Below are 13604 nucleotides of genomic sequence, written 5' to 3' on the forward strand. Positions count from 1 at the left end.
ACGACACAGAGACAAGAAGGACAGAAAGGACTCTGTGTTGTCTCTGTGTCATCGTCCTGTTCTCCCGCTAAAACTATCATCATGAAGAGTGGCAGCCCAAGCTGCCACTCTTCATAGTGGAGGGCTTCGCCAATTCTGACCACCCGGGGTTCTTTAACGTGCACCCAAATAATTTTTGAGAGAGTAGTAAATACTATTACCCCATAGAGAAGCAACTACTTCCTCAGTAATGCTGCAAACGGTTTCGTTAAGAACTTCTCTTCACTAATGGGGCTTCCGCCTATACGCATAGCACATTTTTTATTACTTTATATCTAATTACACTGAACAGGCAAACATGTGTAAGTTGACACTACGATTACGTTTTGTGACGACTGCTTCGCATCTGCCTAACTCCTCTTGCGAAACCAGACACGTAGACCACCCCTGGCTTTCAGCACGACTTCGTATGTAATCTTGAGGTCTTCAACGGGTTTCGTTGACTCCAAGGTGAACTTCGATAAAACCTTTGCAAGGAGCAGCTTTGCTTCCTGCATGAAGAACCGTTGACCTGCACAGTAAATTGCTACATGTTCATTTCCGCAATGCAACCAACGTTAGCGGAGCATTTCCTAGCCTTTTTATATAAAAACAGTGCGAACATGAAGTCAGCAATAACACGCAATAAAGCACACGCAATAAAGCACCACCGTAACTTTACAATAAATAGAAAATACAACAGGTATAAAAAATACGTGGACGGAGCAAATGCGCTCACGCGTTAGTAAAAAGAATAAAAAGAAGTTTTAGTAGAGAGTTTTGCATTTCACAGAAATTAAAGCAAAAGTGTGTGTTGACATCCCAAATAATAAAAGAAAACTTGGAGATCACTTCTACAATGCAGTGCTAAATGGACCCCGCTTTTATAGCATCCTTATTCACGGGCTAGATTTCACTTCTCGTTCAATAGTGCTGCGAGGAAACTAACGTCTGTAACCTCACATGAGCCGCTTTCAAATGCCGAGTGCAAGTAAAGCTGTGAACTGCCCACGACATGAGTCATCCTGCGAAATAGTGAAGTGCACACTTTGCACATATATGTTAGGGCCTGTGTATGGTGTGGCACATTTCGAGGTCACATATCCTGAGGTGCTGATGGCTTCAGGATTTAGATTAAGTACAAATGTCCCCTCCTCTTCTTGTCTTTAGTCTCTCACTTTCATTGCGTGAGTCAAACTGAGTTATCAGGTGGTTACTCATACTATTATTGACAAATCGCCACATCGGTTGCATTTCGGTGGAGGTGAAACGGTAGATGTCCATGTACTGTGTGATGTTAGTACATGTTAAAGTGCACCAGATGAGTGAAATTTCTAGGCCCTCCACAATGGCGTCTCTGATAACCCTATGGTGGTTTAGGGACGCAGAACGTCAGATATATTATTATTAATGTTAGCAAATGTTTCAAGCGAATTATTACCCTACTGAGCTACGGTACTGAATCTCTTTTCAAAATACTTTCTGTGATTGCGCCAAGGTTCACGTACTGTTATGTCAAAGATAAAATATCGCACTGTCCATTTGCCGCCCAGAAGTGTATCGCAGTAGCTTGAATCACGGGACAATTTTTTAGATGCGGAGCATCTTATACTCGCGCCTTGTAGTGCGCCGTCCGCGCCGTCCGCGCCGTCCGCACCGCTTCTCGAACATTCGACAGCTGACGCGCGCGCATGCGCCGTCGCGCCGTCGCCCACTCTTCCACCATCTGTGCATCCCTTCCTCCTCTACACACCGCGCGCGCTTCACTCCTCCACCATCTGTGCACCCTTCCTCCTCTACACACCGCGTTCGACATCTACAATTCTCCTGATTCTCCAGTGGACGCGCATGTGGCGTCGCGCTTCGAGAACATTCAACAGCTGACAGTGCATGCGCCGTCGTGCTGTATATATACTCAAGGTCGGCGCTCGCTCGCTCAGTTGCCGCTCGTCGGTTGGTTTGTACGGCGCGTCGACGTCCAAGGTCGCGGTGAAATGAATTCCAACGAATCCACAAACACAATGATCGACGTCCCTTCGACCAGCGCCGCCCTTTCGCATACGTGTGTACGTGCTCACTCATTTAACACCCCCTCCTACAACCACGTTAACCAATTTAGCCATCGACCCAAGTAAGTCGCAATTTAACACCCCATTTCACAACCACGTTAACCAATTTAGCCATCGACCCAAGTAAGTCGCACTTTAACACCCCGTTAACCAATTATATGGTCCGCATCCTCCTCAGTGTTCCCCCGAGGGAAGCTGCTGGCAATTTTTTTTCTCTGAAACTGACCGGAAACTGTAGCCGATTTTTCAGGCCTACATTGTTTTAACAAAACGCTTCTGGTGCGAAAGTCTATTATAGCAGCAGCGGTTCTGTGTCAGGTGACATTCGGCATGTCTTTTCATTTGCTTTGTCTATGCAATGTTACACCACGGAAAAAGGGAAAAACACAGAAAGGTACACACAGCCATATGCCACAGAACTGATAAGCGGGCGTAGCCAGCAATCCAGCACGCTGACAGAAACTTACAAAAGGTTCATGACGCTTTTTATGCCACTCAGCGATATATTTCTGTAGAAACTCGTGCTATCAGTTGGCGATAGCACGGTGAAAACGAATGGTGAAGTATGTCGAAAATCCAACAAGTGTTTCATCACTCGTTCTGAAAGCTCACGTTACTCGCGTTTTCAAAACGCCTTCCGAAAGGTGACGTGTAGGAGTGCGAAAGGCGTGCTCTGTACCTCAGGTGAATTAATTGCAACGTATATTAAAATGGCAAAATAGTGCGAACACAGGGCGAAGGAGCGTGATACGAGAGATCGTCTTATCTTCCGTCGTCACGTATTCGCGTTGTCTTTCCGCAGCGAAATCTTTTTCCACCAGCGCATGTATTTAGGAAAAGTTTTGATTTGTGTTAAGCTCCCAGCTACGGCCACAGGTTTCACTCCCTTAGGAATGTTGCACCACAAGTGTACGTGGCGTTAGGCGTCAAAGGTCGATCGACGTACCGTGTTATATTGTGACAGTAGGAATATTTTTCTGCCTGATATACCGATGCTCACAACGCGATTTTCCTAAAAAATTGCATGTGTTTGCATTCCATCAAACACAGGTGCCTTCTCGCGTCTTCTCACAGCTTTTCTGTACAATTTAAATCTGAATGTGGCACACGCTTGAGACTTGCATAATTGAGCTGACACCAATGAATGGAAATTTGCACGGTAGCAACAGTTGTATGTTTTTGTGCCACTGTGATGCAAGAGGGCTGCTTGCAATTACAAAATATTGTCTGTGGCACTCTATTGTAGCTTTATTCATTCCTTTAGCTTTAAAATACTTAGTTTTATTGCTGACAGTTCATCTACAGTCCATTTTGTAGATTTTTATGTTGCACACGGGGCCGCTACTGTGATAGGTTGTGAATGACTTTTGCCATCTTGCGGAAGTTTTGCGCTAAAATGAAAACCTCTGAATGGAAAGAAAAAAATTTGGGGCCTTTAGGCGCCATTTTTAAGGGTTGACCGTGATAGCGATATCCTATGCATAGTCCCTACTTCAACTACCTAATGCATACTGTTTTATTGTATTATGTTAATCGAGAAGTTTAAATTGCAGATTACGACAATGTAATATATAGAGTCGAAAGCGGCTTGTGTCAGTGAAGCTTTTTCCTATGGCTGAATTCTGTGTAATGAATAGCATGCTGTAAACCACGGGAATAATGCATGTGAAATCTTTTCCAACTTGCTATGCGCCCACTACGTAGTTTAAGGGAACATGCACAGTACCGTGTGTGTCTTTTGTTGCTAGTGGCAGGAGTTGAACCATGAAATCAGTATGATAACCACGTGTTCTCACGCCCAATGGCAATGTGTGCTTGTAGCACGTAATTATACTGTGATATAACATGTTGTATTGTGAAGCTTCTATACAGCACGCGTGTGTTTGTGAAACATGAGATTTACTTTCCCTACATTTCCAAGCAGAGAAACGTTTTTTCACTGTATTTTCAAGAGGGGGTTTGGCTGTTTGGTAGAACACCTGCTTTCCACCGAAACGACCCGGGTTGGATAGGGAAATTTCTATTATATATTTATTTTATTCTTATAGTTCTCGATTGATAGACATGTGGGGTTTGACGTCCCAAAATCACCATATGATTATGAGAGACGCCGTAGTGGAGGGCTCCGGAAATTTTGACCACCTGGGGTTCTTTAACGTGCACCCAAATCTTGTGAGCTTGTGAGCGTGCGAGCTGCACAACGTCGTCCGCGTCGACTCTGCGGTTTCTCGTTCTGAACAGTACAGCTATCGTGAAGGGCAAGACGCCTGTGGCGGTGGCTCTGACAAGCAGGTATGTTCTAAACGGCCATTTGTATGTTTCGGTTCGCTAAGCTGTAGACTTTTGCGTTGTTATCGCATTTCGAAAAGCTCTATTATAGATACATGGTGCTTATACGTCTCCGCGGGGGCACGTATCTTCATTCTAAAAATCTCTGAGCCAAATCGGCTTTGGTGTTTATGTTTTTATAGCGTTCAATCATCTCCCGTAATTTTCAGACCTTCATTACCAGCAGCCGGAGTAGCATACAGGTCAAGATATTGACCTTGTGAGATCCAGAACGCAATTTCATTTTCCGGCCACTATGCGTATAAAATGTACGATACTCATGTATATATATTTAGGGGCCAGTCGAAAAGCTGTACATGAGAATAAAGAATCTGGAGTTATCAATTTTATTTTGCCTAGGAATCAAATCATGGCTGTCGCACGTCAACTGCCGCAAGAGGATAATTTTTCTGACCATGCAGGCTCGTTAGTGACCAAAGAAATTTATCGGTGTGCTAATGTTTCTAGTTTATATAATTTCCACGAAGTCTGCATACCGCATGTGTACATGAGACCTGGCATATTCACTAAGCAAAGTCTAAGAACTCTTCACCTGATATCATTCTCGAAGTTCAGAAACAACAGGAGGCCAAAACCCATGCTCAATATATGTATAGCTTCTATTGAATTTGCAGCCGTCAAAACAATCTATAGCCAATGCACACTTCATTCACATGAAAAAACTGCTCAGAGACAAAGATGTAAACCTTCACAAGGGAAAGAAGGGGGTCTTACCTAGGCAGTTCTTGGGTCCGGCAGAGAAAGGAACGTAGGAGTATGGGTGCCGCTGCGTGAATTCCTCGCTCAGGAAACGCTCGGGGAGGAAGCTGTCCGGCTGCCGGAAATGTTTCGGGTCTCTGTGCAGGCTGTAGAGGTTTACGAAGCATGTCAGGCCTTTAGGAAGATGGTAGCCATCTGCAGAAAAATAAAAAAAGTTCAGGTATTTTTGCTTCGTCCAGAAAATCTTGGACTGTGCAAACATGATGTCGTTTGCTCCTGCCATGCCCGGTATTATACCATCATGTACGCGCATAGCAGCGCAGTACTGCGGTTGCTACAGGCCTCAATTGAAGTTATGAATTCATCTCTAAGCAACGTGTAATTTGACAATGTAAAGCGGCTTGGATAAAAGATTGAATTACTGTATCAGATCATGTCTGTTTACTGACAAGCCTTGACCAGTAGATAAATAATACTCCAAAAACGGTTAATGAAAATGCACATGTGAACGATGCATCTTCAAATGTCGTATTTCTGCACGCTCACAGACACCAAGTTTATCACGCACCAAGCCCGAAGTTTGATAGTTATTAAACCTTCGCTTAAAAAAAGGCAAGCGCCACATACAGTGGGAATCGATGATACGAAAAGCATGACTGAGGAAGGTTCATATGTAACTTTAAAATCAGCACAACGTCACGAGGTGGACGTAAATTATGCCGTACATGACTTCCATACTGACACGGAGGTGCATACTGTCACTAGTAACATTGGTCTCGGTGCAGTGCTCGTTTAACTGCAAGATGGTATCTAAAGAGTCATAGCATACGCCTGCCGCTCCCTTTCCCGTGCCGAGGCGAATCACTCCACTATGGAGAAAAAGAATGTCTCGCAGAATATACTGTAGGCAATCACCAAGTTTTGCCCGTAGGTTTATAGTCGTCCTTTCAAGATAGAGATGGACCCCCATGCCCTTTGTTGGTTGACAAACATGCCCGATCCTTTAGGGTTATTAGCATGGTGCAGCTTGTGACTGCAGAAATTTGACGTCACCACCATTTATAAGTTCGGCCGTAAGCATGAAGACACTGACACACATTCACGCACACCCCTTGACTTTATCAGTCAGGGAGCAGAGGGCGACGAAGGCTTCCTGGGAGCTATTAGCTCGTTGGACTTAAGTAGATGACAACGCGAAGTCGGAAAAATTCGACCAATCGTCGATCATTCAGAGGGCCAAGTGATAACCATACTACGCAGTTTGTCCCGCTTGTTGACGTAGTTTTGCCTGCAAAATTGCGTGCTATACAAGAAGAACGTCCGTTCAAACTTCCGTGCTTACGTTCTTGTGGTTCGCCCCGCCGCGGTGGTCTAGTGGCTAAGGTACTCGGCTGCTGACCTGCAGGTCATGGGATCAAATCCCGGCTTTGGCGGCTGCATTTCCGATGGAAGCAAAAATGCTGTAAGCTTGTATGCTCAGATTAGGGCTCACGTTAAAGAACCCCAGGTGGTCGAAATTTCTGTAGCCCTCCACTACCGCGTCTCTCATAATCATATGGTGGTTTTGGGACGTTAAACCCCACAAATCAATCAATCCATTCTAGTGGTTCCTCGGGACATGCGAGATGACGTCTTTTTAATTTGCCATGAATAGCCTACGTCTGTCCACCTAGACTACTCACTCAACACATGCCAGAGTGGGCAAGAAGTACTTACTATTGGCTCGGACTTTCGGCAAGCGTCAAACAGTACGTCAAAGGCTGCCGGGAATACCAGCGCCCAAAGGAATCATCTGTTAAGCCGACTGGCTTACTTCATCCAAATGAAAAACTCTACACGCCGTACGACCAAGTCGGCAAGCACATTCTTGGACCATTTCACCTGTCTGCTGACGGAAACAAATGGATGATCGTAGCCACCGACTATTCAACACGCTACGTGGAGACACAGGCGGTCCCATGAGCCATGACCTCTGAAGTAGCGCAATTTTTCTTGCGCCACATCGTGTTGCGTCGCGATGCACCTTCGAGCGTAATAGCGGTCAGAGGCACAGCATTCACGGCACAGCTTATGGACGAAGTTTTTGAAATAAGCAACACCAAGCACCAAAGGACAACCGCGTACCATTCGCAAACCAACGGGCCTTCCAAGCGGGTGAATAAGACGCTTGCAGACATGATGGCAATTTACATCGACGTACAGCACAAAACATGGGATCAGATCTTTCCTTACTTGACCTTCGCGTATAACAACGCCATGCAAGAAACCATGCGATTCAAGCCATTTCGGCTTCTCTACGGCCGTGAAGTGCTGACAATGCTCGACTCCATGCTACCGTGCGGAGACGACAAGTTGGCAACTGACTCCGTGGAATTAGCACAGCGTGCTGAAAAGCTTGAACGCTAGAATGACTGCACATCGGCCAGCAGCAGCAGGCATGCAGACGAACAGCGCTATATATGTGTTACAGAGAAGTGGTGTACAACCCCGGACACCAAGTATGGGTGTGGACGCCCGTTCACCACCGAGGCCTCAGTGCAAAGTTACTTAGGTGGTATTGCGGCCCGTACAAAGTTCTACACCGTGCCAGTGACGTGAACTAAGAAGTGGGCCCGAACACAACACCCCAGACACGGACCAGGACATGACCAAGCCCGGACATAGTTCATGTTGTGCGCATAAAACCGTTCACTGCGCGTTCATGACTTTCTTTTTTGATCATTCACCAGTATTTGTGTTTTCTATTTATTGAGGTGAACTTGCTTGTTAGTTCATTAACTTTTTATAATTGTTACTCTCTTTATTTTTTACTTTCCTTTTATGTGGCTTTTCTATTTCTTTTTTTTCTTCACGCGCCTCTGTTATAGCATCGGGGTGGTGTTATGTCTTTTTCTTCTTCGCTCTTGTTCGTTTTGTCTTGTTTGCTTCTTTCGGAAGGGGCGATAATGCCGCCTGCATGTAATGAGTTCAGAGCAAGAGCGGCTCTTGCCCTCAAAACAAAAAAAAATCGCGTGCTTCGTCTTCACTCGAGAGCCAGCCGCGATGAACGCGCTTTTCCAGAGGTGGCTAGATCTTGGTTAATAATAGGTGTCATCCATTGACATATTCGGAGCACTTCCGGTAATACTTTCTCATGCTCCATGCGGAGCAACTCCATGTCATTGACGGGTTGCGAGTGCTGCCTGTATGTTTCATTGGCAGATCTGGAGAAGCTCAATTACGCAATCCACTTTACGGGGCAACTTTTTCTGCTCTGGAAAAATTGGTAGATTCGACCGAAAGTTGCAAGCGCCCCATGCATTTAAACGGTGCCAACTTTGGGCGCACCAATGAAGGCCGGTTGCTTCACTTGCACCTCGCATCAGAGCTGACATTTTGCAAGCATAGCGTGGCTCTCCCAGCATTCCCACTCAAGCAAAAAGAAAGAAGTGCGCATCGCCGTTTATTCTGACCCTGCGATTTGCTACAGAGTGAGTGCAGGTGTTTTATTAGTAGATTCACTTTTGTTCGCCTCCGCCACAGTGGAGTGCTCCGGCGCAGAGTTCATGGGTCACTTTGAATGCACTGATAGATGACACCATAAAAGACCCTTGCACTTCCGAAGTCTCATGACAATATCATTGTTGTCATGCTTGCGCCTTGTGTTCCCCAGTGGCGCAATTGGTTAGCGCACGGTACTTATACGATGCTTGCGCCTGGCATTTGTGTGTGTCGTCTATTCACGTCACGTAATGCCAAATTTTGTACGAGTGAAGCTACCAAAACAGCCGCGAGCACCCTTTGAGCGTAGCACATCGCCTTGTTTTGCATGACACGCATATCTTGATTATCATCTCTGGACGTGTCATTTACCTTCGTCGTATATTCACGTCACGTAATACCAAATTTGGTATATGTGGAGGAGCGAAAAGACCACGAGCAGGCTATAATCATTTTGTGTACTCATGCCTTTACATGACATGCACGTTATGATTTCCAGGCTAGGGTCTGTCACTTAAGCTCGCTATGCAATCATGTCAAACCATACTAGTTTAGCATTATGTCAGCCGAATGAAACCGTCGCAAGAGCAGCAAGCCTATGAAATGTAAACCAAGACATGCATGGCATACATGTCATGATTTTCATGTTATGACTTGCCACTTATGCTCGCAATACAGTCATATTTTGCCATACCAATTCTAATATAGATCCCGATATCGAAACGGCCAGGAGAGCAAAAAGTCGTTGGCGTCTAGATAGATAGATAGATAGATAGATAGATAGATAGATAGATAGATAGATAGATAGATAGATAGAGATAGATAGATATATAGATAGATAAATAGATAGATAGATAGATATATAGATAGATAGATAGATAGATAGATAGATAGATAGATAGATAGATAGATACGGTTAAAGTTGCCGAATTTTACTGAAAAATGCTTCGCACTTAAAAGGCGTAGTCGTTCAAGTGCCTTGTCATGCTCATTGTCTAGGACTCTGAACGGAGTGACTAAACGGGACCGCGCGAAAACGATGTATTACCGATGATGATGGATACTACAAACAGAAGCTCGAGAAAGCGGCTTCAGGCGATCTTTTATTGCGATAGCAGAGTTATGGACACTCTCGGCTGGATTTCACCGCAGGCGTCAGCGTCAGCGTTGACGTGGGCGTCGGCGTCGATGTTATGCACCATACATGTATACTTATCTAAATATACGAAAACGCAAGAAAAAAAATCCTGAAAAGACTCCAGCGCACGAAATCGAATGTGGGACCTCTGGTTTGTGAATGCCAGGCAATTAACCACTGAGCCACCGAGGGGTACCTCCTTCAACGTTCAAACGGCAAGCCATTTATATCTACCACTTACCGCTGTTGGCGGGCATATTGTGGGGAAACTATCGTGTTATGAGCATTGTCAGCAAGGTTGCGCAGTCAGAACGTGGCGGCTCTCATCTCTCACGCGTACTTTGGCCCGCGTAGAGATTAAGGGGGTGTGCGCTCGAGCGCGCGCCCTTATCTCCCGGTGGGGTGGATCTTACGTCTAGGCTGGCGTTGGGCTTACACTGGAACAATTCTGTTGTAGTTACGGGGCGCACAAAGGTCACTGCAATGGTTGCACAGCCTCCATTTGCAAAAAGCACGCTTTTCAGGCACAGCTTAGTAACAACTAAGACCTTTATTCGTGTTCATATGCACTTATCAGTACGTTTTGTGCGTCATTTGTGCGCGAAAAACGCGGGGCACATTTCGATCTGCTTGCCAGTATGCGCGTGACCTTCCAATTTGTTGTGTCGCATTCACTGCATCGCCTTTGCGACAAAGCTGTGAATTTTTTATAGAGTGAAGATATCTGTGTTTATTAGAAACAATATTTATGTACAGATGGTTCAGGGTGCTCTCTGCTCGCGCACGCGCAATATTGCAGTTGCGGGTAATATAATATCTCAGGTAGGTTTTGGCCATTACTGCTTATTATTTCTGGAGTTTCATGCTTGTGCTTAATATTATATTTCAATGTGACAGTAGGAGGCGGTGCCTGCGTGAAGAATTTCGACCCAATATGATGGCCTCTTCGACATTGAGTGTTACCACCCTCATCCCGGGGGAAGCGGCACCAACATGGAGTCACCACCTTTCGAGGGAGCCCACGTGACGGAGCGTTTTAAGCTGGTGTCACTCTTTGACCCAATACATGCAGCCAACGAAGTGCCACTCACCAAAACACAATGTTGCCAGACAGCGACGCCGCGCTATTGTGACATCTTGGTGCCCGCACTGCTTCTAATCCCAGTTCCTTGTAAAGATCGACAGTAGGGTCCTGAACGTTTCGGTAGCGTGTGAAACGCTGCTGGTGAGGCCTGAGAACGTCTGGATGCGACATAACGCTGTGCACTATAGTCATTATATAAAGGTGTGTGAATGTTCCACTTCCCAGTGAGCCCAAGCCCAATACAACTCTGGCTGGCTTAAGTGAAGCGACAAGTCTGTGAGCCCGCCAGTTCGTTTTGTATTGGATTGGTAAGTACGGCATATATAGTTCACTGTTTGAAATGCGAAACATTTCTTAGTTAACTTCGGTGACTTTGAGCGTATCTATCAATCTAGCCGCCTACAAACATTAGCTCTCATGGTCGTTTTGATTATGGTATTCATACTAAAAGTGGTATGGCATAGTATGATTGTACGACAAGTACAAGTGACCAGTAATAACATGAAAATAACCACATGTATGTCATGAACGTCATGACTTACATTTTATAGTATTGCTGCTCTTGAGGTGGTTTGTTCTCATGACATATTGCAAAACTCGTATCGTAATGACATGAATGCATGGGGAACATAAGTTATAGACCCTTGGCATATTTGATTGATATGTGAGGTTTAACAACCAAAAACCACCATATGATTAGGAGAGACGCCGTAGTGGTGGGCTCCTGAAATTTCGACCACCTGGGGTTCTTTAACGTGCACACAAATCTGAGCACACGGGCCCCCAGAATTTTCGCCTCCATCGAAAATTCAGCAGGGACAGTCGGGATTCAATCTCGCGAACTGTGGGTCAGCAGCCGAGTACCTCAGCCACTAGACCACCGTGTTGGGAGACTAAGTGACAAACACTAACGTGGAAATTATGAAAGGCATGTCATTAAAATCATGACTACATGCCACGCTCATGATGCGCTCGTGGCCGTTTCGCAGACATCACATATAACGAATTTGGTATTACGGGACGTGAATGGATTGCGAAAGTGTGTGACTTGTGCAAACTTGATAATAACGAATTGCTTCTCATGTAACATCACCACGTCGCATGCTCATAATGCGCTCGTGGCCGTTTCGCTAGCTTGCTGCGGCGGCTGCATTTCCGATGGAGGCGGAAATGTTGTAGGCCCGTGTGCTCACATTTGGGTGCACGTTAAAGAACCCCAGGTGGTCTGAATTTCCGGAGCCCTCCACTACGGCGTCTCTCATAATCATATAGTGGTTTTGGGACGTTAAACCCCACATATCAATCAATCAATCCGTTTCGCTAGCTTCACTTATACCAAAGTAGGCATTACGTGACGCAAACGGTCGACGAAAGAAACTGACAGGTCCATGTGATATGCATCACATGGAAGACTTGCAGGGCATAATTTACGTCTGCCTCGTAGCGTTGTGTCTATTTTAAATAAACATATCAACCTTTCTCAATCGTGCTTCTCATATCATCGATTGGCACTGTACGTGTAATATGCCTTTTTTGCTGCAACACATGTTATATGTATCCCACGGTGTTCGTGAATGCATAGATAACTGAAGTTGTCACTGCTGCATTGCGAGTAGGATGCCTATTCATACGAGACGGGTCGTCGCGTCCGTACTGAGACACGAGCACTAGTCCTCAGTTGTTGCCTCCCTTGCGTGAGCTCGTGTCAGCGTCGCCCAGCGTTATGTCGCGAGAGTGTGAGTGCGGGTTGCTGCATTGAATACACGGGAAGTTACAGCTAACTGTGCACATCACGACTAAATTTAGCCATAGTAGCCTTTGGGGGCAACATGAGCGCTTTGCGGAGCCCAGGGGAGTGGCGGTAGAAAAAACTCAGTGGTAGATGATTAAGCTGGCACCCAGCGGACCCTGGTTTAAGCCCTACTGTGTCATTAGTGCATGATTTTAGATGCGGAAGCATCTTATACTCGCGCCTTGTAGTGCGCCGTCCGCGCCGTCCGCACCGCTTCTCGAACATTCGACAGCTGACGCGCGCGCATGCGCCGTCGCGCCGTCGCCCACCATCTGTGCCGCGCGCGCTTCTCCTTCGAGAACATTCGACAGCTGACAGCGCATGCGCCGTCGCGCCGTCGCCATCTGTGCCGCGCGCGCGCTTCTCCTTCGAGAACATTCGACAGCTGACAGCGCATGCGCCGTCGCGCTGTATATATACTCAAGGTCGGCGCTCGCTCGCTCAGTTGCCGCTCGTCCGTTGGTTTGTACGGCGCGTCGACGTCCGAAGTCGCCGTGAAATGAATGCCAACGAATCCACAAACACAATGATCGACGTCCCTTCGACCAGCGCCGCCCTTTCGCATACGTGTGTACGTGTTCACTCATTTAACACCCCCTCCTACAACCACGTTAACCAATTTAGCCATCGACCCAAGTAAGTCGCAATTTAATACCCCATTTCACAACCACGTTAACCAATTTAGCCATCGACCCAAGTAAGTCGCACTTTAACACCCCGTTAACCAATTATATGCTCCGCATCCTCCTCAGTGTTCCCCCGAGGGAAGCTGCGGGCAATTTTTTTTTAATTTCGCGCTATGTGGTTACGGACACCGGAGGCGGCGGCCACGGACAGCATGCACCTGCGCGTGACCTGAGTTGTAATCTCATAACAGTTGTGATCTGATACATTTAACACTGTTAAAGCATGTTGCTAAAGCGATAGCTCGCATTTGCCTGCTTTTGAAAGAGGTGAGACCACAGGTTGGCAGGT

The 13604-nt window shown here is 46.1% G+C and overlaps 1 protein-coding gene across 1 annotated transcript in view; it reads right to left on the reverse strand.

The window, feature by feature from the left end:
- Window positions 1–281: 281 nt before the first annotated feature.
- Window positions 282–13604, reverse strand: part of LOC142776334 (cytochrome P450 4V2-like) — a 50969-nt gene continuing 37646 nt past the window's right edge. The window contains exons 10-11 of the mRNA XM_075879838.1: window positions 5151–5330; window positions 282–550 (exon numbers count right to left, since the gene is read on the reverse strand). Of these exons, the coding sequence (XP_075735953.1) occupies window positions 390–550; window positions 5151–5330 (341 nt within the window). The 3' untranslated portion in view covers window positions 282–389. The remainder of the gene's footprint in view (window positions 551–5150; window positions 5331–13604) is intronic.

Source organism: Rhipicephalus microplus, chromosome X, assembly GCF_043290135.1.
Source record: "Rhipicephalus microplus isolate Deutch F79 chromosome X, USDA_Rmic, whole genome shotgun sequence".
In the NCBI taxonomy this organism is placed as follows: Eukaryota; Metazoa; Arthropoda; class Arachnida; order Ixodida; family Ixodidae; genus Rhipicephalus; species Rhipicephalus microplus.